Source organism: Erpetoichthys calabaricus, chromosome 4 (assembly GCF_900747795.2).
Source record: "Erpetoichthys calabaricus chromosome 4, fErpCal1.3, whole genome shotgun sequence".
Lineage (NCBI taxonomy): Eukaryota > Metazoa > Chordata > Cladistia > Polypteriformes > Polypteridae > Erpetoichthys > Erpetoichthys calabaricus.
This window is the reverse complement of record NC_041397.2, coordinates 265447312-265474854: the sequence shown is the minus strand read 5'-3', so window position 1 is coordinate 265474854 and position 27543 is coordinate 265447312. Positions and strand designations below refer to the sequence as shown.

Here is a 27543-nt window from a genome sequence, read left to right as displayed (position 1 = left end):
TTGTGCCATCGGTCATAACGCATTTTAAGTTCTCCCATTCCAAATCACACTGCTTATGTGTTTTATCTACACACATAGTTCTCCAGTTACGTTTCCTTTCAAACTATGAAGAGTAGCTGGCTCCTCGGTGATACTGAACGATTCATTTATGTCCTGTAAAAACACCAGTAATTCTGCGCTGTCCTCTACATCAGTACTGTCATCAAGGACAATAGAATAATTAATGAACCTCAATGCTCTGTTTTTGAGCTGCTGCAAGAGATCATTTGCCATTTCTTCCACTTGTCTGATAACTGTTCTAAATGGAACAAGTCCCATTTCTCTGGGCACACCTCCTCCACAATCTCTTACATGCATTGCTTAATTAACTTGCCTGCTGGGAACAGTTTACCTGATGTAACAACAAGTTGCAATACTCCATAGCCAGCTCTCACCACCACCACATTTTCTTTGTTTTCTTCCAAATAGGATTTGCCGTCCTGAAAGTGATTTTTGTTCAAGTTTTTCCCTCCGCCTGACTTCTGTGCATTCCAAAATCTGTTTCTGATGTTTTGCCTCATAATGCCTTTTGCTGTTGTATTATTTAACTTCTGCAAAAGTTACAAACTAAGGGCGGCACGGTGGCGCAGTGGGTAGCGCTGCTGCCTCGCAGTTGGGAGATCTGGGGACCTGGGTTCGATTCCCGGGTCCTCCCTGCGTGGAGTTTGCATGTTCTCCCCGTGTCTGCGTGGGTTTCCTCCGGGCGCTCCGGTTTCCTCCCACATTCCAAAGACATGCAGGTTAGGTGAATTGGCGATTCTAAATTGGCCCTAGTGTGTGCTTGGTGTGTGGGTGTGTTTGTGTGTGTCCTGCGGTGGGTTGGCACCCTGCCCAGGATTGTTTCCTGCCTTGTGCCCTGTGTTGGCTGGGATTGGCTCCAGCAGACCCCCGTGACCCTGTGTTCGGATTCAGCGGGTTGGAAAATGGATGGATGGATGAAAAGTTACAAACTGCTTTTTCTTTCCGGGTTACACACAAGTATTTTTCTGAACATTTTTCTTAAAATTTAGGACCTTGCGCATCAATCTTTCTTTTCTGTGACATGTTGGAAATCTAGAGGTGTGCACTGGGCCTACAGTATCAGCACAAATAAACTATATTTTGTAGGTGAGCAGTTCACCGTAAGGGGGCATTCAAGCCTAACACGTATTTTACAGTGACAATGGTCTCAAATGAAAGCAGCTATGAAGGGAAAGTAAACTGCAGACATTGTGCTATTGTGGGGAAAGGTGAGGAAGAAATTAAATGAATGCAAGCCATAATTTGCCCATCCTGGTGTACAGTAGATAGAATTGCCTACTGTGTGAGTCAGAACCAGTGGCATGACTGTGCAGACAGGAGACACAGTAGAGAAAAGACTATTAGAGTCACCTGGAAGGATATTTGGTTGATCAGAGTAGAAGCAGCCATGCTGGAGGGTTGCTAAAGGAGGAGACATTGCGTTTCATAATGTATTAGGCTACAAGCCCCAGTGAATAAAAAGTGTCAGTCTAATATTGTGTTGGATATTTCTTTATCTTTTACCTTACAAATTGTTAGACAGTATAAACTGATGACTAATCAATACTTGGCACATTGAGGTAAGGAGAAAATGAGGTCACTTAAAATCAGCACATAGCTTTAAAAAGATTTTTCAATAACAACCAAAACAGTATTACCATAAAAATACTTGGTGTTCAGGTGTTGTCTGTGACATTCACAGAGACATGGCTTTTCCTTATTGTCATCCTGTTTGTCTTTCTGTTTCTTCAGCTCATTGTCCCATGGGAACTGACCTTCACAGTCACGTGGCATTTCATTATAGCCAACCCCAACAATATTATTGTCAGGATTAACAATGCAGGCACCCACCTATATATATTAAAAAAAAAAATCACATTAAGATTTCAGCTGTCACATAACTCACCTGCAAGTGCTACATTCTGTTACTCAGACTAATGCTGACATTAGAAACTCTATATTAAGTGTAAAAGAACATAAAAATTATATATGAATACTGTTATCAACTGTGAAATGGCTTTACTTTTGCCTAACATAAAACTGAAAAACCGGTCTATTCTGAATCAATTGTAATATTTAAACATATAATATGTTATATTTTGTAATCTATATAGCAATCATCTTTACTATATGAATATTTAACACACCTTTGAAAATGAGTACCAACACAAGGTGCTTTTGAGCCAAACAAGATTAGAAAAACAACTTAAATGACCAATTTCTGAGCACAAGTTAGACTGTGGCTTCATTAAACATGATATGCATTAAAAAAAATAAGAAGATCATGTATAGTATTTCAATTTCCAAATATTCAAGTTGACAATGATTTCCAATCAGTCAAAAATTTTAGTGCCTTTCACACAGATTTGTAAGCCAAAAATTCTACAATAAAATGCGTATAATGCAGTATACAAAATAACATTTATAAAGGGCTAGCCATAAATCCACAAAGCTATATAAAGGCTAGAAAAAGGAAGTCAGATATTTTAAAACAATTTTTCAAAATTAAAATATAGATTAAAAAAAACACTAAGCAAAACTAAAAGTAAAATATTCTGTACATTTTGAAAAGCTCTATTATGACAATATTTTCTGAACTAAACATGTACAAATTACATGCCAAATCAGAAAGAAGTGTCATGAATGAAAGGTGTTGAGTAGCAAGCTCAATCAGAAATGTACAGAAATCAACCAACACCTTAAATTAAGCTTAAATATAATGTGCTTAAAATGTTAAACAGCAAAGACCTATTTAAACTGTTGAACAGTCAGAACATTACTAACTAGTGCAATACTGTCCAAAGACTAAATCCACAATATCTGAGTCTGGACATTTTCATCATTTGTACGTAGTGTAGCTTTGAATGAACACTGCGGTTTTCTCCTACATCTCCCATAGTGTTGGCTGACTGTTGTGAAAGAGTGTAGGCGTGAATGTGAGCATATCGTGTTATGGTGGCACAACCTGTTTTGAGTTGATTACTGTTTTGTGTCAGTGCAGCAAGCATATGTCTCAGCATCTGGAGTAATCAGGTTTGGAAAATGAATGAGTTATTCAGTGTTACTTTCAGTCTTGTAAAAATGCTCCTCCTCACATGATATGTGCAAAATATCACTGAACTATTATGGAAAAATAACAGAAAACTCTCAACAATAAAGTGAATGTTCTGTATTTATTAAGCCCCCCGTTTAGGAACTATCCATCATAATCTTAGTGCCTTAAAGTGTCATGCATTTTTTCATATTTTAGGTTTGTTCCTCTGCTTTGAAGTTGTAGAAAAGTGCAAAGTAATACACGAAGCCAACAAAATACATCACTGAGCTATAGGGAGCAACCAGTGAAAAGGATCTAGGGGTTTATGTTGACACAATGTTGTTAATACAGTTACATAGCTATTACATACATTATTCTGCTCTGTGTATTGCTATGTATTTATAGTCTCTGTGAAATATCTCTTCTTTATGTAAGGTGTGGGGTGGTGGCAGTAAGGATTGATCACACGTCTTCCTGGCAATAGTGGATGAGTCGGAGTCTAGAGTTGCCACAATAATGAAAAGTAAAATAAATAAAAGAGTCACATGGATAGACACAGGAGAGAAAGAAGGATAATCAGCATACAAATGGATGATCACCAGCCGAAAGATACCGGCAAGGTGGGATCTGACCAATGAAAGTTATCATCTTTGAAGGAATGATGTTGTTTTTCTTTACCGGTGAGATGCCAGCAGCGATTAATTTGGATAATATGCTGACAGTGGACTTTCATTGGAACATGTTTGTTACTTTCCAGTTTTTGTGTATCTTGGAGATACAGTACAGTACATTGAGTGACTGCCTCATTCATTAACTTTAACTTCAGTTCAAGAATTGGATTGAAAAAGGCTTTTGCAATCAAGCTAGAAATTATGTGTATCGACACAAACTTTTTCTAACAAGACTTTTCCATTGGTAGGGTGTGGGGACATGCGTTAAATGTATGATTTGTCAAAGAATGCAGAAAAACTGCAAAAATGTTGTATCGTAATGGGTATGAATTACTAAGATTGTGAGGGTATGGGGGGAGCTTTACTGTAACTGTTTAAATTGTGATCTATTTCAAAATATCTTAATTTGTTATTTTATATTCTTAGTGTTTATGTCTTTACTATGTATTTATACATAGCTTCTAGTTTAAATTGAGAGAGAGGGAACATATACAGTAGTTGGTGTTGGCCTGCTTTCTGAACGATCATCCTGTTCAACTTACGTGGTGATGTTTAGCCAGCCAGTTAGCCCAATTGTAGTCTTGCTGAAGCCGCATCTGGAGATAACCATGAGTGAATTTTGCTTAAAAATGGGTGGGAACAATTAGATGGCTCACCGAGTATAACATTTCTAAACCAATCCAAAACCTCATGAAGGCGACACTCAAAATAGTGATTTTAAACTGCAAATATCAGAGGTGCTTTCATTAACTTGATCCGACAGAGAGTAAACTTCTGTTTACAATGAACCATCTACAGTCAGAAAATCTCCTCAAAAATGTTATTAGATATACAAATGTGTGAAGAGACCTCATTGTACATTTTAAAAATAAATGTAATATGTTGCAAGTGATAAATCTTTCCGTAACATCAGATTATACATTAGCATTTGACGATATGAATGCACGAATGGTAAATGTGAATGATACACTATTGCAGGTGCTATGTATGCTCTGTTATTCAGCATTATGATGATGGTGTAGGAGTTTGATGTAAGCCTGTATGTTAGGAAGAAGCCCTATGGGAGTAGCCCTTGAGAAATTTTGCCAAGTAAATTTTGCTTACCCATTGGCAGATTTGTTTGGTTAATAAAAGCAAAACAGGTATTTTATTAGCAAAAAATTAATCTGACAATAGGATAAGTAAATTTTACTTGACAAGATTTTTTAAAATAAGCAAAATAATCTTGAATACAAAATTCTCTATAAGTCAATAAATCCTACAACGAGGAAACCAAGATTTAATGGATTGGTTTTAAAACTTTTCACTTATTTAGGCTTCAATGTTTGCAGTGTAAACGATACTTTACTAGTAAGACCACATCTGGAGTATTGTGTGCAGTTCTGGACACCATGCTACAAAAATGACACAGTAGCACTTGAAGCTGTGCAGAGGAGAGCAACCAAGTGCACCCTAGGACTTAGGGACATGCCGTACTCTGATATACTCAGTTTAGTCTCAAGGACAGGATGCTATGTGAGAAATTAATCCAGATCTTCAAAATGCTTACAGTCATTGATACTGTAGATTCAGCAAACTTCTTTCAGCTTAAATATGGATCACACCAGTGGAAATTAAGGGGAAGTGCATTTAGGACTGTAGCCAAAAAGCACTTCTTTTACACAAACAGTTGGGGCAATCTGAAACTGCCGAGTCATGTAGTTAAAGCAGAAACCTTGACAACCTTTAAGAAGAATCTGGAAGAGGTATTGGGATATCTAAGCTACTAGTTAAACAAACAAGCTCCATAGGCTGAATTGTCTCCTCTCATTTGTTAAATATCTTTAATTCTTGTACTTGTGGTCAGTAAAACGCAGACTGGGAACAAATCATGAACTAACAAGATCCCAGCATAGTTTATCTAATTAGTGATTATCACAATAATTAGACAGAGATTTAAGCCAAACCTGTCCAAAAAACTTTGTCCATAATTGTGAAGCACTTATTCATCTGCTCTGATCTCTGCTCTCCAAGTTGCTTAAGGTGCTGAAGTTGTAAAATGTATTAAAGCAGCCATTTTTGGTTTCATTTTGGGAAACAGAGTTCATTAAGGAATACCATACTATTAAAATGGCTTGGGTATAATTTATCTGTGTGAAGAAACTAATAAAACACTCTTCTAATTAAAAACAAATGTCACATAAAAACTCATTTTGATTTTTAGTGCTTTAAAATAAAAATATCATATGAAATTTTCAGTGTAGGATTTGTTTTTCAGTACAATTTTAGACTATCTTCTTATGCAAATCACCTATTTTCCAGTATTTTAGAAAATTATGTTAATTGTACATACTCAATATCTACCAATTCTTTAAATAATGTCAAAGAGTACAGGCTGGCACTATAAAAAATAAAATTATGTCTTAGTTGAATTGACATTGTAATCTAAAGTAACATTATGGCTGCAAGGTCATCTCCGTGACCCTGAACTGGATATGTGCTTTAGAAAACGATTGACCAGATAGTTATAATCAATATTAGCTACTTACACATATATTCACACACATGGACTATGTGTGTATCCTTAGTAAAAGAAGAATTACAAGTAAAATCCATTTCCTTACAAAAAACTGCAACTGCATTGGTTACTCAACTTCCTTTAAAGCAAGCCATAAAATGGCCAGACAATGTGGAGCTGTGCATATTAGGCCAACTGATATTACTAAATTAGTGATTTTTTATTTTTATTCTCACACCTTCTCCATGTGTAGTACAATACACTTTTTCACTTCACTAGCAGTACCTTGTGTTTTTTTTTTACTGTATTTGGTGAATTCTATTATGCTTTTTCATGATATTTTGGATTTTTGACCCCTTTGCTCTGTCTTTGACCATTCTTGGAATTTGTGTTGTGGAATCAACAGAGAAAATTGATAATGGTTTGGGGGGATCCACCCCGTATATTGTTGATAACAAACAAAATGAACTTTGAGACTGAGTGATCATAAAGGACTGAGTCAAAATAGTGACTGATCAGGAGGTTGGAGTGCTCAGGGGCTTATAGGTGCAGGACAGGAAAGGGTGGGAACTCGGGCAGAAGTGAGGTCTGCAGGAGGGCGTGTCACAGCATAGGAAGTGGGTGGAGTCTTAGCTGGGCTTTCCTGCTGGTGGTCTGTGGCAGAGGGAGAAAAGGCATTAGTACCATTCGTCAACAGTCAGTTTACTCTTAAGTAACTTAAGCCCTTAGACTGCCTCCCATGCACGCATGTGTGACAGTGTATTGGGAATTGTTTGCATTGGCTCTCCTTTGTTGTTTCAGGCAACTTGTGGCTGACCCCTCCCTATGCTGCCCCAAACAGATGCACTGTTACTAAAATACTCTGTATTTTTCACATCAATGCTATTCCTGTATGTAATGCCTTACAACATGTTGGGAGTCACAGCTTGAATTTTTCATCTGCTAAGCAGAGGTTAACAAAACCAATTTACTTGGCATTTTGACATTGGTGCTAAGGTAGTTAATGGCTTAGAATAAAATTCCTGCTAAAGGGTCAGGTAGTGCAACACTAAAGTGTAATGTTAGGAACAATGTCGCAGTTGCCTTTTAATAGTTTGCTAACTTGCAAACAAAACTACATTGTAGCTGCACTTGTCAATGGTTTTCAAATTGCTCAGAATACTGTGGTTCAAAATACAGCTACCCAGAAAGGCATTCCAGCAGTTAGTATGACTCATGAACACAATGTGTGCATAAAAACTCCACAGTCCAAGTGTCTTCATTTTAAATGTTTTAGTGAAATTAAAAAGAAACATTTGATAATACATACACAAAAAAGTAAAAAGTTATTGCCTGCAATGTTCTGTTTATGGCTTAAGTGTCTAGAATAAATTTCATAAAGTTTCCATCTGTTATCACATACACTAGAACCTGTGTTTGATCTACATACTGTACATAACAGTCAGAAAATCAGTCTGAAATCATTCTATTGTTTAAATATAGAAATAGAGCAGAGTATTAAGAACATTCCATTAAACTGTTAGCTTATAGGGAGTGAACATTATCTTCCATTTCCTATGTGAAACTTACATTCTATTCAAATTAATCAAAAACTTTTGTAAATTTACTATTAAAATTAATTGAAAGATTTGGCTCTTACATACATAATAGAGTTAGTATAATAATTTTTGACAGATTTAAAATATTATATGACTTTTTCAAAGATTAAATGATATTAATTATTTTGCAAAACCATTCCATGATTTCCATGACCATGGCAACCCTGAAGAAATCAATCAAAATTGAATCAACGTGGTTTCAACCCTACCTGGGTATTAGGATCTCTGCTCCTTAGCTTTGACAGAACAGCAACTGCCATAAAATATTCTTCATTCCTTGGAATTTTTTTTTGCCCTTCACAAGCAGGATTTGTTTTAATCCTAGAAAACATAAGCCACAAGTTTACCAGTGACAGAACATTCAGATCTGTCTCAGAATAAGAGCCTTGTACGAAAAGGCACCTGTAAAATATTGTTAGTTCATATTAAAAATTTAATTGGGAAAATCTATACCTGTTGGTTAGCTCAGTTTTGTTCTCATTATACCATAGAACCTTCTTCTGACTTGAGAAATCACCACGTGAACACAATTAACTATAATTAACTTTGCACATATTTGAGCCCCAAACTTGATTAAAATCACAAGTAATTGAATCCCAGAAAACACCACAAATGCATAGTACTACACAATACAAGCAAACTTATGAGTAGGAGTCCCAAAAACACTTCCAAAAATATCATTTTATTTCCTATCACAATCCATCTAGATAGAAGGGCAAGTCTAGGGTCTTTAAAAAGTTTTGTTCTCTCAAAATGCTGTTACACTGTGAAGCTCCAAAGAACACAAAAGGCATAAAGGAGTAGCTGCCAGCAAAGGCAATCAAAAGCGAAAAACAGAGCAGAAGGTCAAAAATCGAGAAAATTATGGTAAGCATAAGCACAACAAAAACACAAGTAAACTTGCCGCTCCCTAGCACATCTGACATCAATCACCAGGAACTGTGGGAGACCCTCCAGACTGATAGGATGGAGGGCAGTTCCTGGCAAAGATTGGGGACTACCGACAAAACACATGGAATATATCATGGCCAGAGACAACAAATTAGACAATAAACAAAAAAGTAATGTTAACTTACCTCAAGGACTCAACATTGAACCAAAAAATGAAGAAAACAAGACTTTAAACCCAGCCAGGGGAGGAACCCTGGCTAAGATATAACACTGACAGAGTGTGGATAGGATGCTGCTGTGAATAATGCAGACTCTGGAACTGAGGGCACCTGGGCTAGAGCTACTTTAGGCCTATTGTACACTCTTCTATTCCATGTCACCTATGGAGGAGAGTTTACCATTGCTGGACAGTAGATGTGTGTCATTCAAGCATACCTAAAAGAGCTGAATTGTGACAATAAATCACTCTGGAACTGATTATACTACATGAAAAAAATGTATCAAATCAAAACATTACTTTATCTATATTACTAACCGAGAATGCTAAACCGGATGATGGACGCAGGCACATCCGGCCATGGGCCGTAGCTGCAAAAAGACGTACTGCGCAGGCGCAAAAAGAGTCCGCGAGAGTCGGCTGAGGAGCCGAGAAAGGCGGACAAAAGAGGGCGAGAGAGGCGGATGAGGGTCCGCGAGAGGCGCAGGCGCAAAAACAGTCCGCGAGAGTCGGAGAAAGGCGGACAAAAGAGGGCGACAAAGGCGGATGAGGGGCCGCGAGTGGCGGACAAGACCACAGAAAAAAGGAGTGAGCACATACAAAAAGGAGTCACACAAGCACCGAAAAAAGGAAAAGGCACATAAAAAAGTACTCAACCGCGGGCAAAGCACAAAACACATTGCACACGAAACTAAACACAACAAAAAAAAAGAACAGACGAGCGCACAACGGCAAGGCACGACCACCCCCCCCTACAGGCACGGGACGGGACACACACCAAGAGGGGGATTCAACAAGCCCATGGAAGACAATAAAAAAGAACACAAAACCACCCCACAGACCCTACAAGCAAGGGACGGGACACAAACAAAGAGGGGGATTCAAACAAGACACAGGAACACAAAAAGAAAGAAGACGCTCGCGCAACAACAATCCCCCCCACACATCCATAAGAAGTGACACCCAAAGCCACATATTCTAAAGTGAACGTCGACACCTTCACACTAGGCAGCATGGGTGTCGGCATAGGTGTCAAGCCCATGGGACACAAAAAGAAAGAAGACGCTCGCGCAACAACAATCCTCAACCCCCCCCCCCCCCCCCCCCCAATAAGAAGTGACACCCTAAACCACATTTCTAAAGGAAACGTCCATATTAAACATACGTCATCTGAACACCTTCACACTACGCAGCATAGGTGTGAGCATAGGTGGATCTCCTTACAATATAGCACTATTAACCGTTCAACTGCAGAAAAGGCTACATATTAACAGTGAGTGCGATCCTCCTTATTTCGCAAAGTGGTGGCAAATCAATTAAAAATACAAAATAGCGCGTCACAAATAATGTACATGCAACAGCGCGTCAGTCAAACGCCACAAGCAAAACATGCCCGTCGCGGACATCAACGCCAGACACCTGCTAAATGCTTACGCCAGTTGGCTGACAACGCCTTCAATAATGAGTCCACTATTGAGGAAAATTCATTGGGATTAATGAATGTCATTTGCAATCATTGTCATTCACTTAACTTCCCAGAAGAAACAACTGGCAATACAAATAATGAATTTACACGTAGTTGTCAAAAGGGTAAAATTAGACTGCCTCCTTTACATATAATCACCACGGACCCAGTGCCATTGAAACAAAACCGGAATAAAGCTAGGTCAGAAATTAAAGACAGAGTAGAAAGCAAAGTAAAACGTCATAAACAGGTTGAACAAGGGGGCCACGCACATGGACAGCAGGTCGTATTAAACGTGCGTCATCCGGACACGTAGCTGCCCAGCAGGCACGGGTTCAAAACGCCGGGGGTAGGCGAGCGAAGCGAGCAGGGGGCGGAGCCCCCTTGTTTTTTAAAGAACTGAGAGCAATGGTCACAATATGTACTTATTAAGCTTGCAAGACAAATAACATTTGACATTATACATTTTCTGTGAGATGTGTACTCTATAAGAAAAATACTGAGAAAATGGAAAACGCTGCAGAGTTGTGGAGGTCTCAGTAATTCAGATTATGTAATATACTGTAAGTAAGCTGCTGTTGTTGAGCATATACTGTATTACAGAGAAATGATTTCAGGGTGGCAGGTCTGATTGAGATAATCTGATTTATAATTTTGAATGTTTCTTGTTAGTAGAAATTTATTAAGTCCATATTATGATGAGGCAATTTTGCTTTTAGGTTCTTCAACCAATACAAAGTAATTATTCATAGCAAGGTTTAATTTAATTTAATTTTAATTAAATTAAATTTGAATCAGTACTGTAATTATTAATCTTTGCAATATAATTGAACACCAATCACAAGCTTCCTGTAACATTTCCTGTGGTAGTGCCTACTGCAGTAATCTCTGTGTATTATACAGTATATATAGGTAAGTTGCATAAAAAACCACTGATATATTTTTATTGGGGCCTTTCTCAACATGAAGTAGAAGACTTCTGTCACTGCAGCAACTTCTGCACCGCAAAGACAGGACCTCTGAGACAATTTATTGTGCCCCTCCAGCAATTATCAAGTACTGTAGGGGTGCTTAGGGAGTGGCTGGGAGTGGATACACTGGGGCCCTTCCCATGGTCCACCCACGGCAGCCACTATGTTCTAGTAGCAATGGACTATTTCACAAAATGTCTGGAGGTTTACCCACTGCTAGACCAGGAGGTGGAAATGGTGGCAGAAGCTTTAATTGAGGGGATGATTAGTGGGTATGGAGTGCCGATGGAGTTACACTCAGACCAAGGACAACATTTTGAAAGCCAAGCCTCCTAGGCTGTGTGCACAAAACCTGGCACCAGGAAAACTTGCACCACACCACTTCACCCTCAAAGCGATGAACTAGCTGAGTGCCTAATGTGCACTTTAATCACACAACTGGGGCTAGTTAAAGGGCAAGATCAGTGCAACTGGGGCCCACATTCTAATTCAATTTTGATTGTGTTTTGCTCTGTAGTGCAGGAATCTTCTAACTGCATGTCCTCTCTTCTGAAGCTTGGTCCAGAACTGTGGACTCCAACAGCTCCAGGGCTTCTTCCTGGACAAATATGGGAGCACCCAGTTTCAGAATACACTAAACAACTAAAGAAGCATAATTGATTCACACATGAGTTTGCCAGGACACAATTACAGGAGACCCGAATCACCCAGAAAAGACATGAATTTTGTATGCAGGGACAATGATTCTCAGCTAGCAATCTGGGTGAATAGCCCCAAATAGAAGAAAGGCCGGTCTCCTAAACTGGAGAATCCCTGGGATAGCCCTTGCCAGGTGCTGGAAAGTGTGTGTGTGTGTGTTTGGGGGTGGGGGGTGGGGGGGGTGGGGGGGTGTATTCTACTGAGTTTAGCTGTCCTCCCTTTGGGAGGATGGTCATTTCACACCAGGATCAATTTGCTGCTCCATACAAGGGTAAGACTGACCTTGCAGCTGCACCAGATGAGAAGCAGATCCACACCAACTAGCTGTCACTCTGAGTTCAAGCACACCAGCCACCATGCATAATCCCTACAGTGGTCACATCAAATGGTTCAATAGATCTGGGCCAGAAAGCTACAAATCCAAGTCCTCCTGCAGTAAACACAGCAGTGGCTACCATCCCAAAAGAGTCAAGGTGCCAGATATACTGTACTTAACAGCCAGGTTTGAAAATTTTGTGTTACCCTTGGGAAAGTGGACTTAGGATAGGGAGTAGTATAATCATGACAATATTTATAGATATATTGACTAATAAGGAATTTTATATTTCTAGAACATGTTCATGTAAAAACCCCATCACACTACATGTATTTGCCTTCAAATTTCAGTGATAGCTTTCTTTTACATAATGTTTGCAAATCCATGACTGACAGTGGTGTTGTTTAAAATCCCCAGAAACTCAGTCAGACCAGCCTGCTATTCTCCCTAAAAAATGAAACAGGATTTAATTACTTTATTATTTGGGCTTTGGGGAAATGCCTCGTCTCAGTCGAATATAACACCTTTTGAGATCCCCTCAGCATGGAGTTTGATGGCTTATGTTAAACTCGGGTGACCATATTTTGGGTTTCAAAACACAGGTTATTTGATTGTACCATGATTGCTGCAGTCAGTTGTAAAGCCACAGTAAATTATAAAGTATTATATATCTTCAGGTGCTTTTAAAGCTGTTGCAACAGAATGCAATGCAATTAAAGTATTAATGATTGCTTCTGTCTTTTTGCGACCTCATGTCCATTAATGGGACGCTTGTCAAGGCGGGTATGCTCTATTAATCTATAAATATTGTAATGCTTAACCTTGCGATTTGACTAAACGCTTGCAGTTGCAACACCCTGCATTAGCTGGTCTCATAAAGGTCAGTCAGTCATTTTCCAACCAGCTGTATCCTAACACAGGGTCACAGGGTCTGCTGCAGCCAATCCCAGCCAGCACAGGGCGCAAGGCAGGAACAAATCCAGGGCCAACCCACCGCAGGACACACACATACACATACACCAAGCACATACTGGGGACAATTTAGGATCGCCAATGCACCTAACCTGCATGTCTTTGGACTGTGGGAGGAAACCGGAGCACCCAGAGGAAACCCATGCAAACACGGGGATAACATGCAAACTCCACGCAAGGAACGCAAGCGTACCCGAGTCTCCTTTCTGCGAGGCAGCAGCGCTACCACTGCGCCAGCCACTCATAAAGGTGTCTGGCATATTTCCTGATGAGCGCTCTTTTAATATGAGCTTAGTAAAGTCGCTGACTCTTTCATTTGCCACGGACACGTTCCCAGCTGAACAGACCGTGAATACAACTTTCGAATCATTGTGTAAAGCTCGAAACCACACTGAAAATTAAATTTTAATAATGGATCATTTTACAGTGTAAAACTGTTAAATAGCGAAAGCAAACAACAACAGTAAAATGTTAAAGGGTAAAGCTCTGTTTCAGTAACACAGAAGTTACGATATTTGCATAAGGAAACGCCTCTTTACCATATAGTTCCTGGTGACCCATATACCTTTGCACAGTAGAGAAAAAAAATAAAGTTAGCAGACTTATTTTTCCCCGCGTGCTGATGGTGTGTTGAACGAATGGAAGCTGATTTATGATATTGGATAAGCTGGCACACCTGTAGGACATACACCACAAAAGCATACTTCTGCACCAGAAAACGTGCCATAATTTCCTTAAACATTTAATTCTTTTCAATGCATATAATTAAATGATACAACACGTTTGCTATTGGTTGTTGTTACTTTATTAATACAGACTGTTTAGTGGTATTTGATCCTGAAAACATTTTCTGATGGTTTAACGATTGGGGTGTTTAGAGAATGGATTTCGGGTTATGGTTAAACGTTCACTTCTATTGTAATGTATTGAAATGAAAAAAAAAGTTATTTACTATAAAGGTATACAGTAGACTGCAGTGGACTGGCGCCCTGCCCGGGGTTTGTTTCCTGTCTTGCGCCCTGTGTTGGCTGGGATTGTCTCCAGCAGAACCCCGTGATCCACCGCAGGGCATGCACACATACCAAGCAATTTAGAATCAGTCCACCAAACATGTCCCCGGATTGCAAGGAGAAAACTGGAGCACCCGGAGGAAACCCACGCTTCCCATACAGACACTGGGAGAACATGCAAACTCCACGCAGGGAGGACACATGAAGTGAACACGGGACGAACTGCGAGGCAACAGCGCTACCACTGCGCCAACATGCTGCCCACTGATGAACCACTGCTCTTTATCCCGAACAAAAAATTGGTGTGGATAGGATTTACGAAGTTCTTAAAATTATCCGTGATTTCGTTTTGATGGTTACTCGCACAAGCATACGACAGCATATTTTACTTTATTCCACGCATTACCGTTTTATGTTTTGAGCGGGAATGCGGCGTAAATTATTACTGTGAGGAAGCGAGAACAGCAAGCGCGCGTGTTGTGAATTTAGAGCCAGAAGACAAGACAGAGCCGGCTTATGCTAGGACTCCAGACATAAGTGACAAAGATGCACAAATTAAAGTGTAAATTTACAGACAATGAAAATAAATACTTTAATCTCTTCTTTTTCGCCATCATTTCCCATTTCGTTGTGCGACTTAAATAAGTCAGTTAAAAAAGATATGCGTTTCCGATTCGGCGCAACATTTGGGAAGATAGATCTGTCAGGTGCAAGTGACCGAGAAGCTCTTGTTCACTCTAAAACGCACCAACTGCTGTTAAGGGAGAGAGCTCAGTAAAAGTGACAGACTGTTTTGTGAGACCATGTGAAACAGAATACTGCAAATGCAGGTCGTGATGGTGCTAAGCATCACAAGAAGTACCTGAGGGGCTGATTAGCAGGTAAAGTTTGCAGCCACAGGGAATACCAACGTTTGATTTGTTTCATTATGTTTTAAAATAGATGAATTTTGTAACCCGTGAAAACTTCCTCTGAGTTATGATGATGATAACTTGTTTTCTTTTTCCTCTGATTTTAAGACGTGCTTGTATGAAAAAGAAAATAAAGCTAATTTAAAACTGAGCTATCTTTTTTCTCATTTTGCCTAGGGAAGCATAAATAATTCAGCCGATTAAGTTTGATTAAAAACTAAGAAGTTTAAACTGTTCAGATTCATCATCAGGAAAAAGCAATTAAGATTAATTACTTGGGAGGCATCACCCCTATTGGAAAGCCAAAAATATGGTCACCCTATAGGATTTTTTTGTTTTTGTTGTTATTAATATTAATTAATAATTATCTTCTGTAGATGTACACTTTCGTTTGGGCATCATTTGCACTTAAGACCTGGTGTTAACGCGGCTCTGCCCTCTCAAATGTGACATGCAGGCTTTTCTAACTCCTCCGCGTTTCCTAGCAATGAGCAGAACAAAATCCCTGGCAATTTTATCAATTTCTTAATTTTTCAAATCGTCGAGATTAATAGTCTATGTCTTAAAAACTGGATTTCTGGTCACTCTAAAAACGCTAATGGGTCAAATGAAAGAACTGCTCATCCATTTAGTTTACTTCACCAGCTTGGTGAAACTTGCTTTTGCAAACGTAACTGGGCAGAACTGTCCATCGCTGCGCAAACTGGCACAGTGATAAAAGTCAGACGTTGAAATCCTTCTCTCTAATTCAAGTCATAGCAATGAACAGACACTACAAATTGTTATAAAAAATCCACTGTGCTTTCCTGAAATTGTGCTCTTGTTAGCTGGATGGAGTGCTGCACTCGTTTTTCACTACCCTACAAAGAGAAACTGACGTCCTCTGGATTTTTTTAAATTATAAGTGTACTGTATTCATTTAACAATACAATACAGGTGTAAGTAAGTATTTTATACATTGTAGTGATATTACAAATAATAACACAGAAAATGTCATATTCAAATAGTTGCGTAATGCCAGAAGAGTATTAAACTGTATAACAAAGAGACAAATTTGATTTTTTTAATATAATAAAAATTGCACAACACTTATAGCCCACACTGCATAAGATTTTAATCAAAAACCATAAAATACCTTTTACCCCCGGAGGAGGTGTCGGAACTGTCGTCTGTGTTCATTTTATTTTCGTTTTTTCCACAACTCGAAGATGTCCACAGGTGCAGGTCTTGGGCCACTTTCTTTACAGCGAACAGCAGGATATAACGTACACTCACACACCTCACTAGTTTCTTCCCTAAGTAATTTCGTCAGTTTCTTGAAGGCTTGTGAGAAGGCAGGTGAGAAGGGAGAACATCACACAGATGAAGCGAAACCACGCCTGAAAAAAAAAACTTTTAAAGGGGCGTGCTTGTCTAAAAATAACGAAAGTCGCAATTTAAAACAACACCGCATTGAGAAGTGAATAAAACCATAAACTACACAATGAACAATAAGTCCGAGTGACGTCATAAATTAATTACACTTTGCCATATATATATATATATATATATATATATATATATATATATATATATATATATATATATATGTGTGTGTGTGTGTGTGTGTGTGTGTGTGTGTGCGTGCGTGTGCGTGTGTGTGTGCGTGTTTTTATGTATGCTGCATGTTGTTTTATGTGTGTCTTCTATTGGTAATGTTTTATTGTCAACTGAGTACACTGGGCAGTAAACTTTACTTGATTTGCACTGTGCTGCTTACGGGATTTGACTCTGAGGAGTCTTGAGCCTTTGAGAGTGAGCAGTGCCTGAAGTGGAAACAAGAAAGTGCCAGTACTCTTTGTTTTTGTAGGTGTCTTGCTTCTCTTCCAGAATGTGTTGTAAATTTGACAAGATTTCTTTATAGATCAGGGTGGGATGGCATCCTCCCTTCTCCCTTTGGAAAACACTGGTTGGTCCCACTTGGAGGTCACAGCTGGCACTATGCTACTATTTATGTGAAAAATGGAATAAAGTCAGGACACTGTACTAGTGTGTACTGCCCGCTTGCCTACTTCAAGTCCTGTTTGTGGGAGAAGGAAGATGTCGCAAGGATAGTACTAACAAGCAAAAGCAGGCAACTGTCTGGAGAGAGTGCAGTTTCTTATTTTCTGGTGACAGAGGTGGAATAGTCCAAGGATACCTTAATACCATGGACAGAGTTTAAGGGTTTGCCAGGAGTGAACTCCACATCAAAGGATGCACATTGTTACTAAAATAAATCTCAGATAATAAGTATTTTTTCATCAGTTTTTTAAGATTGCACTTAATGTATAATGTACAGTATATATGTTAATATTCAACTAATTAGGGGCACCATGACACAATGGTAGTGCTGCTGCCTTAAGGAGTCCAAGGGTAGTGCCCTGTGTGTTCTCTGTATGGGTTTGCTCTGGTTTTCTCCCACAGTTCATAAATATGCAGGTTAGGTGAATTGGCATTGCTAAACTGTCCCCTGGTGTGTGTGTGTGTGTGTGTGTGTGTGTGTGTGTCTTCAATCTGCAACAGGTAGTGCCCTGTCAAAGTGTTGTTCCTGCCTGCACCTGTTCATTGCTGGGATAGGCTCCATCAACCCCTGCCATGGATAAATGGGCTTAGAGTGTCACGAACTACGGTGTTTCTTAGCACAAAGTCCCAAAAACTGTTGGAAAAAGCTTGACAAGTGGAAGGATCAACCTTCAGCTTGTAAAACATAAAGGGCAGACAAAAATCTTTATAAAATAAGATATATTTTCAGAAAGGCTCTGCAGCATGAGAAGCTCTGAAGAGCCCAAAAGACCAAGAAGAAGTTGCTTTAAAAAAAAAGCAATCCAAGGCAAAAAAAGTCCCAAAAACACAAATCCAGAAAGAGAAGTCAAAAATTCAAACAATCAATAATAAACAAACAATAATCACAAGAACTCACCAACAGCACCACACACAAAGTACCAGAAGGGACTGTGTGTTTCCTCGGCCTTTATATGGTTGAGGGTAGTCTCTTGATATAGATGGACAGGTGGAACCACCCATAAAACACATGGAACATAATAGAACAAGCATAATCACAAGGAAATTAAATAATACACAAAACTAGTAAAAAAACACAGAATTATCCAAATAATTAGCAAAGGTAAATATTTTGATAAACAAAAAGAATCAAAAATGAACAAAAAGTACAGAACAAAAGAATTTAAACCCAAACCAGATTATTATCTGTCCTGCCACAAGCAACCCTCACTTTCCCGTTGCCTACCCTTAAAACAGATAGAGAAATACTCCATACAATTACAGATTAGTTTATCGTTTCAGCTTTTGCTTGAGAGAGATTAGTTCAGCTTGTATATTTTGCCTACAGTGTTTTCTTCTTTTACACATTGATAGATGCACCCATCAGCAAAACAGATTCTCAGCAGTCAGCATGAGTGATTGAAACGGTAGTGTGCATGGCTGTGGCTTAAGCCTGCCTGTACAAACAGTACCACGGTGGTGTGAACAAATCTCTAACAAACTTCACGCAGTTACAAAATATATAAAACAAAATGTCTTCTGTCTCTTTGATGAAGCAAATAAAAACAGAGAATGCTCAAACTTTCAAATCAGTTAACTAAGTCTTACCCAATTGTTGCACTATTGTTGCAACAAGAAAATGCTTAATTTATCACAATTTAAGTACTGTAATGAACATGTTGATGTATAGTAGCTGATAGACTGATTGATTAATTACTACAATTAATCACACAGATGCAGATGATGCTCCTTGTTGAAAGTGAATATTCAAGTCTGAAGTAATCTGAAGCTGAGAAAGCGATGTACAAAACAACTGGTCTGGCTGAGTGAAGGCTTCAAGGTGATTAGAGATTTTGGGACTGAGTGACTTTTAGGTACAGCTGTGGGACTGATTCTCTTAAATTATTTTGGACTAAGGTGATCACAGATTAGACCACCCAGGACACCAGGGTGTCTTAAATGAACAACAACAACAATATTTATTTATATAGCACATTTTCATACAAATGATGTAGCTCAAAGTGCTTTACAAGATGAAGAAAGAAAAAAGAAAAAATATAAAAATTAGGCAATACTAATTAACAAAGAATAAAGTAAGGTCTGATGGCCAAGGAGGACAAAAAAAAAAAACAAAACAAAAAACTCCAGAGGGCTGGAGAAAAAAAAAAAAAAAAAATCTTCAGGGGTTGCGAGTGAGACAGTGAGACAGTGAGTATCTGCTTCTGTCGGGTAATACCAATTATTACACTGATGGCAGAAGTGGGATAGATCAATAATAATTTAAAAAAGAGAAAATTATGCTTCTCAGGTATGTGTATTTGGAAGCAGGCCTGGCCAGTTGTTTTACCTGAGACTTTTAATAGTATGGCTTGAGAGTTGTCTGGTTGGTCAGAACAGTTTGAAGTGGCAGTTGAGGTGAATGGATGAAGGTCTGAAACTTAAATCCCTGTGTCTTTTGCTGTGTGGGAGAACAAGAGTTATAAATAGTGGGTATACTACAAAGGATAAACTTAAATTTTCAAAAACGTAAAGCAGCCATGACAAAGTGTTTAAAATCCTGTGAGAGCAATGAGTTGAATAGGGTTTGTTTCATCCAGGAAGCGATATCCCCAAGAAGTTGTCAGAGAGTTTGATAATGCCTTAAGACATTTGGTTGATAAAGTGTTTCCATCAGTTGATTTTGCTACCTAAGAACTTTTAAGTAAAGACAACTTTATTGCTAATTTTGCAAGGACAGATGTGTGTGTTCAGTTACATATTGCTGAAGTGAGCACCTTGGAAAAGGAACAAGACTTTAGGACATATGAACTAAAAGTCTTATAAATAAAGTCTCTTTAAATTACTGTTTAATACATTCAGAGGACATTAAAGCCTATCAAGGGGATTAAGCTTTTTGAACACTCTAATCAGGAAAGAACTTTGACTGTTTGAGGAAAAGCCTCTGATATACTGTGTTAGGAATGTGGGTGCAATAGGTACATTATGAAAGACTGCTTTTATTTATTGGGAAACCAATGGGGGCCGGTAGGGGAAGCATATTGACAATCCCCTTATTTTAAAGTTTGGGCTGAAGACAGTATCTTCTGGTTGGAAGAATGGAACAGGTGTGCATGTTGTAGCTAAAGTTGGTGGAACAGCTTTCCCTTTATTGATTGATACAGTGGCACAAGAGTTGTTTCTCAGACATTTTACTTGGAGGCTACCTGGGGGTGGGTCTAAGCTTATTAATTATGAAGAATGGGTGGCAAATGGATATGAAACATATATTTTAGGGAACAGTTTGTCAGTTTGAAGTATTGGCATAGGTTGTGAAATTTCTAGCTGCTGATATTGCATCCAAAGAGGTTTTATTGGGGACCGATTTTTTTGCAAGCATTTGGAACAGTTATTAATTTAAATAAGTTTAATTTTTAATGCAGACATTTCAGTGTGTTGGGCAAGAAGCTTCCTCTACAATTTTTATAGGATCAAGGTCATCTTTTGTCAGTGACGGTGTATGAGGGTGGTGTTCCCCCTAGGACTGAAGTGCTTATCTTTGGCTGTAATGAAGGAGATTAAAAAGAATATTGAAGGCATGCTTGAGTTTTCTTTATTTGATCATGGGGATGTTATGGATGCAAGATTGGTCTTTATGGTATAGAAGGGATTGTTAGCTATTAAGAGTGATAAATGCCACTGATAGTTCAATGGCAGTGAGACAAGGGATGACCCTTGGTTGGAAGTAGGGTGGCAGCTGAGGTAGGGCAGTGTGACAGAAGCTCTGATTGGACTATTAATTATATGGTTGTAGAGTTAGGACTGTGAGAAAAAGGGGTTTGGAATATATGAGATACAAGCTATCAGAAAGCTTTTACATGCTATTTTTTCGGTGTTTAGTAGGACTGATGCTGACTTGGGGAAAACCCACCTGGTTTTACATAAGATTGATATAGGTACAGCAAACCTGTTAAAAATGGCACCTAGATAGGTACCTCATCACCTCCATCACCTGTGCAAGAACCGAGAATTATTCAGCTATCTGTTAGTTCTTGGGTTGCCCCTTTGGTTTCTGTGTATAAAAAGAAAGGAGGCCTTTGCTTTTGTGTAGACTATTGCAGGTTAAATGATGTTAAATGATGTTACAAGGAAGGATGCTTATCCATTGCCAAGGATTACTAATGCTTTAGACCATTTGGCTAGTGCCAAGTGCTTTAGTACACTTGATTTGGCTTGTTGTTACTAGCAGATTGAGGTGTCCCTTAAAAATATGACTAAAGCAGCCTATGTTACAAAACAAATGGTTATTTGAATTTAATGTTTCTTCTACAATTTCAGGCACAACAGGCCCTCAGCACTATGAACTGGACAGGCTTCCCTCCTCAACAGCTGGAAGGATATAACCGGAGAGGAAGAGAGGTGGTGGGCTACCAGAATCTAGCAACAGACGTAGTTGAATTGCTAATTGATTTGCTATGCTTGCCAAAGTGCCACCTGCTGTTCCTATTGTGGAAATGGCTTCAACTCAGTCTGTTCCCACTGATGAGATAGTTCTAGTTTTGTTAGCTGTGCCTGTTGTGGAATCAGTATCAGCTCAGTATGTTCCTGCTAATGAGACTGTTTCAACTGTGTTACCTGTTGCACAAATGATTCCAGGCTGGCCTATTATTTCATCTATAGAGAAGTCCTCAGTTTTGACATTTCCCACTGCTGAGAACAATTCTAATATGATTCTAACTTCTTCAGAGGCACTACAGTCCCGACCCCTCTGTGGTCATGGAGGCCACCATTATGGATGACTGATTATGTGTTTTATTAGGAAGACTCGAGAAAGAGTTTTTCATTTTCAGGAAGAGGATAGTGTAAAGAACTTGTTGATCTGGCTGACAGACTGATTGAGTAATTGAAGTAATTATGCTGTGTCACACACGTGCGCATGGGAGGCAGCTAAAGGGCTTGAGTGACGGCAATTCTGAGGCATGCCGGGATGTCGCAGAGTGCACTGACTCTTTTTCTCTCTTGCCTGCAGACCATTCCTGGGAGATTCCATCTGGCTCTCTTGACATCATTTCCGGGACCGAGCCAATTGAAGGAGACCTTACTGGCTCCGGCCCCTCTGACGTCACGTCCGGGCTCGAACCAATGGATAAAAAACACGAGCCTGATCCTTATGACCTCACTTCCTGTTTTCCCCTTTAAAACCCTGCCTTTTTTCCTAATTCCTCAGTCTTGTTCTGGACTCAATTGTATGCACATCAGTGCTGTTATTTGCTAAGAAAACGACTTTGCAGCCAGGATACCATATTATACGGGTGGCTGCCCCAACCCTTTATCTGTGTATGTCTCGTTTTTGTGACAGCTGCATATAATATTCCTTGCTGAAGGAGAATATTTAAGGATGGGTTGCAAGTTCTGAGGGTGAAGGACACGTTATTTGAATCTGAAGCTGTCAAAGAGATGTATGATAAAGTGATCTGGCTGAACTGAGGCTTCCAGACAATCAGAGATTTTAGTGCTGAGTGATTTTTAACTACAGCTGTGGAATTGATCATCTTAAATTACTTTGGACTAAGGTGATCACAGATTGGACATTCAGGGATGCCAGGATGTCTTAAGTGAAGTTAAAATTTTAAGGATGGACAGCAAGATTCCATGAAGGGAACATCCCAACTTTCACTGAAGAAGGGAATTTTGGTTTTAATTGGTTTGTGTGTGGATGTGTGAGAGAGTGAAGTGTATTTTAGACACACTGTGGAATGGATTGATTAAAATGTGGGGTGGTTTTAAGTAAGTCTGGAGTGTCTCAAAGATAGGTGTTCTGTGATTGTGAAACTCATAGTTGATATTTTATTCTTTTATTTAAGATTGTGGAAGTGATGATTTTATTATAATAGTTTATTCTTATAATATATATACCTTATTATATATAATAAGTTATATGCAACATTTTGTGTTTACTTAGTAGGTCATTAGTGCATTTTTTATTCTCTTTAGAGAGAACCCTGTTGTCAAAAGGAACCCCAAGTTCTTATTAATAAAAAGGGTAATTTAAAGGGGGTTTATTGTATTTGACTGTTAAGGCACATGAATTGTTCACACTGAAACCAGGCCCAACCTGTGATAAACAGAGGTGGCAGAGTGAGCATCTACTTCTGTGAGTCAATTCCAGTTATTACAATATTCAGACAAACACATTTTCAAAGCCAAATGTAGTTAGACCTGAACTGGGACTCTTTATTTCTCTTTTTTTATTTGAATGTATTAAAAGCATGTAACATTCCATACAATCAAGTCAAAGTTAACAAAACTAAATTCAAATCAACCTCCACCCATGAGAAAGGGCGAAGACCAACAGCCGGAGTAAAACTTTTGAGAGTAGTAAAGAGAGACAGGAGTCTTTCTCCCCAATATAAATGCTTATTCTAAAATGTTATAGATTAGATCCTGCCAGGTTTTAAAAAAAGTTTTTAATAGATCCTCTAAGTGAGAATTTGATTTTTTCCAATTTTAAATAGTATATAATATCAGTTACCCACTGACATAAAAGAGGTGGGCTAGGATTCTTCCATTTGAGCTGGATAAGTCTACGTTCCATTAGTGAAGTAAAGGCAATTACAGTTAGTTTGTCCTGCTCCACTTTAAGCCCATCTGGAAGTACACCAAACACAGCTGTTAGTGGATTAGGAGAGATTTTGACACCAAGGCTGTCTGATAGGCATTTAAAAAGTTTTGTTCAGAATGATGTTAATTTGGAATACACGCAAAACATGTGTTGATGGGAAACTAAATTTGGATTGTAATTGTGGATAGGAAGCAAATACATTATATACAAATCTCTAAATGATTTAATCCCATACATTTTCCAGTCATTAAAAACTGTAAGTTTGTGAGGGTGGAAAAAGGTGGTTATCATGTAGAGGTGCCACAGAGAAAAGCTTCTCTATCTTGAAGTGCTTCCTACATTGGTTCCATATTCTAAGTGAATGAAGGACAATTGGGTTGTTAGTATATTTATGATAACTTGTATTTACTGGGGTACAAAGCAAGGAATATAAAGGAGTACTGCAGGATTTCATTTCTATTGCAGACCAAGCTAGTGTGTGTTCATCTATTTGTGTCAGTGTCCAGATTTTTATAGCTTGTATGTTTGCCGCCCAGTAATAAAACTGAAAATTAGGTAGAGCCATTCCACCTTCTGTATTAGGTCATTGTAGGGTCGTCCTTTGGATGGATGGATATTTCAAATTACAAATAAGTGAAGTTATGACTGAATCTAATTTCTTAAAAAAATGATTTGTTAATGTATATGGAGATGTTTTGAAATAGAAACAATTGCTTAGGGAGAATATTCATCCCAATAGTGTTAATTCTCCCTGCTAAAGTAAGATGGAGGAGAGACCATCTATACAAATCTTGTTTAATTTTGTCCATTCAAACAGCAAAATTTTGTTGAGAGAGCTTTATATTTACTTGTGATGTTGACCCCTAGGTATTTAAACTGATGCGCTATGATAAAAGGGATGGTGTCCAATCTGATGTTGTTTGCAAGAGAATTCACTGGAAAAAGCACACTTTTGTTCCAATTAATTTTGGGTCCATTTATCTTTTGAAATTCTGCTAGTACTGGTGGAGCTTTATTTCAGTCTACAATGCTGCAGCCTGATACACCTACTAAACCTTCCTGTTTTTTTCGTGTCATGGGAAATGCCTGGCAAAATAACAAATACAAATACAATACAATACAGTTTATTTTTGTATAGCCCAAAATCACACAGGAAGTGCCGCAATGGGCTTTAACAGGCCCTGCCTCTTGACAGCCCCCCAGCCTTGACTCTCTAAGAAGACAAGGAAAAACTCCCAAAAAAACCTTGTAGGGAAAAAATGGAAGAAACCTTGGGAAAGGCAGTTCAGAGAGAGACCCCTTTCCAGGTAGGTTGGGCGTGCAGTGGGTGTCAAAAGAAGGGGGTCAATACAATACAATGCAGTACACAGAACAGAACAATTCCTCAATATAATAAGAAATAAAAAATATAAATTTTAGAAGTACAGAGCAGAATTTAACAGTAGATGATATATCCCATGATAAGATTTGGATTTGTGTAGAGTCCTGGAGACCTCATCCTTCAAGCTGCCTCCCCCATTTGGCCATTCCATGGCTGAAACAGTGCTGGGCCAGCCAATCCGATGAAAGGACCCCTCTTTCCCACGATTCATGCGATCCTCCATCTGGGATGACTTTTCCTGAGGCAGGCAAAACAACTTGGCAGGTGGGCCATGGCACCAAGTGCCACATTTGAGTACCGAGAAGAAAAACAGAATAAGTGAGGGTTAGTATACAATTATAACTGTCATGTTACTTATGTTTAAGTGCTAATATAGTAAATAGCAAATAGTAAATAGTAGCGATATTGTACCCACCAAGCTAAAATAATCTGCTTATGAAAATTAGTTAGTCTACAAGGTATCTTATTAGTATTATAGTTATATATCAATTAAAAGGGTACACCGCCCATTTTGGGAAAAATAAAATTTGGAATGAAACTCCACATAAATTTGGGGTTAGCAAGAAATGGCCTAATCCATCTAATTTTTAAAGGTATAATTCAGAGAAAAAAAATCAAGAAAATTCAAACTGCCTGTCAGTGGAATTCATGATTACCAAATTCTAAATATAATGAGTTTTGTTTTTTCCGTACAAAAACAAAAAGCATTTTTTCAGTTGATTTGCAGAGGTGATTTACCCCAGCCATAGCCAACAAAGTTCTTCCTTTAGGGATACACCTTTGGAGCCATTAATTGAATCTTGTGGTTTGTCAATTAATGGGCTACATTTTAAGATACATTTATTATCTACATTTTTGTAATTATAATTCCCAAATAAGAAACCTGATTTTTGGCTGCCCTATCACATATGGGTTCATCATTACATTGTTTAATTGCCATTAGCTCACATTTTTTTACAGTATTGTGATGGAAAAGGCAAAATGTCTCAAAAATACTAGAATAGTGTCAATAGCTTTTGAAGTTTGTGTAATGCATGTTTTTAAAAGCAATGTTGTGTCATATGCCATTTGACTAATAATAAATTGCTTATCAACAAAATGAATTTCTTTATAAAAATGAACCTAGTAAGTAGCTGAGCTACTAACAAAAATAGATAGGGAGAGCTAGGAGAACTGCGTCTTATTCACACAAAGTAGCTCAGATCAAAGGGAGGTATCATATTTCATTTCTATATAAGGTGTTGATAGTCTTAACAAAAATTATTCCCAAAACATTTTTTTAAATGATGGAAAAATAAAAATGTGTTCCAACGAATCATTCTTTGTAGAATTCTTAAAACAATTAATAATCATTAATGAAATTAGAATAATCCAAAAGGTTTAATACCTGTCAAATATTATTTGCAATACATCTGTTCTTCATAAGGCCCAAATGTGTCTCATCAATAACAGAGCACAGAATATGTTTTTTGGCATACTGTAGTTATGACGTAGTATTTTATTATAATTATTTAATAAACAAGTAGAATGATACTCATTGGTAAATTGCAAATCTTTTTAATTTTTTGGAATGAGTGTGATTAATCCTTGTGTCATAGTAAGGGGAAGGATTCCAGGTTCTAAACATTCCTTGAAAACATTAAGAACAAAAGGAGATACCGTAGTTCTTTTTAAAATAGTTTATAAAATTCTGTCATTATCTCATCAGAGTTCTTCATTTTCACAATAGAGTCAGCTATCTCTTCTTCAGTTACTAGGGGGCTCTGCCCCCTGCTCGCTTCGCTCGCCAACCCCTGGTGTTGTGAATTTACAAAGAGCGTGATGTATGAATGAGATATAGCATAGTTTGAAGGTGTAGATGAAGCAAATAGGAAGCAAATAAAGTTGTCCATGTCCAAAAACGGGCTCAGAGAGGTAGATGCTAACTTTGTCTATGGTTTGTCCTTGTGATTTGTTGATGGTCATGGTCAAGGCAGGTCTAATGGGGAACTGTCGCCGTTTAAGTGTAAAAGGTAATTCCAGGTCAGAAGTTGTAAGGTAATTGTAGGAATTAGAACAGTATTGTTAGCATGTGATTCTGTAAGAAGTTTTGCTTTAATAACATTGTGTGGCATGGTGTTGACGACTAAACGTGTACCATTGCATAAACCTTGTTTAGTGTTAAGGTTTCTTAATAGCATGATTATTGTTCCATTTTTAAGGCTAAGATTGTGTTGTGGTAATCCGGCTGGGTTAATAGTGTTCAAATATT

General features: G+C 38.3%; 2 protein-coding genes across 2 annotated transcripts in view; one reads left to right on the top strand and one right to left on the bottom strand.

Annotated features, from left to right (window-relative positions):
- The window catches only part of LOC127525802 (PWWP domain-containing DNA repair factor 3B-like), a 202652-nt gene that overhangs the window by 98424 nt on the left and 76685 nt on the right, over window positions 1-27543 (top strand). The window lies entirely within an intron of this gene.
- LOC114650847 (deoxycytidylate deaminase-like) overlaps window positions 1-27543 on the bottom strand; it is a 62953-nt gene that overhangs the window by 20096 nt on the left and 15314 nt on the right. The window contains exons 2-4 of the mRNA XM_028800739.2: window positions 16427-16670; window positions 8049-8160; window positions 1698-1890 (exon numbers count right to left, since the gene is read on the bottom strand). Coding sequence (XP_028656572.1) covers window positions 1698-1890; window positions 8049-8160; window positions 16427-16470 — 349 coding nt within the window. The 5' untranslated portion in view covers window positions 16471-16670. The remainder of the gene's footprint in view (window positions 1-1697; window positions 1891-8048; window positions 8161-16426; window positions 16671-27543) is intronic.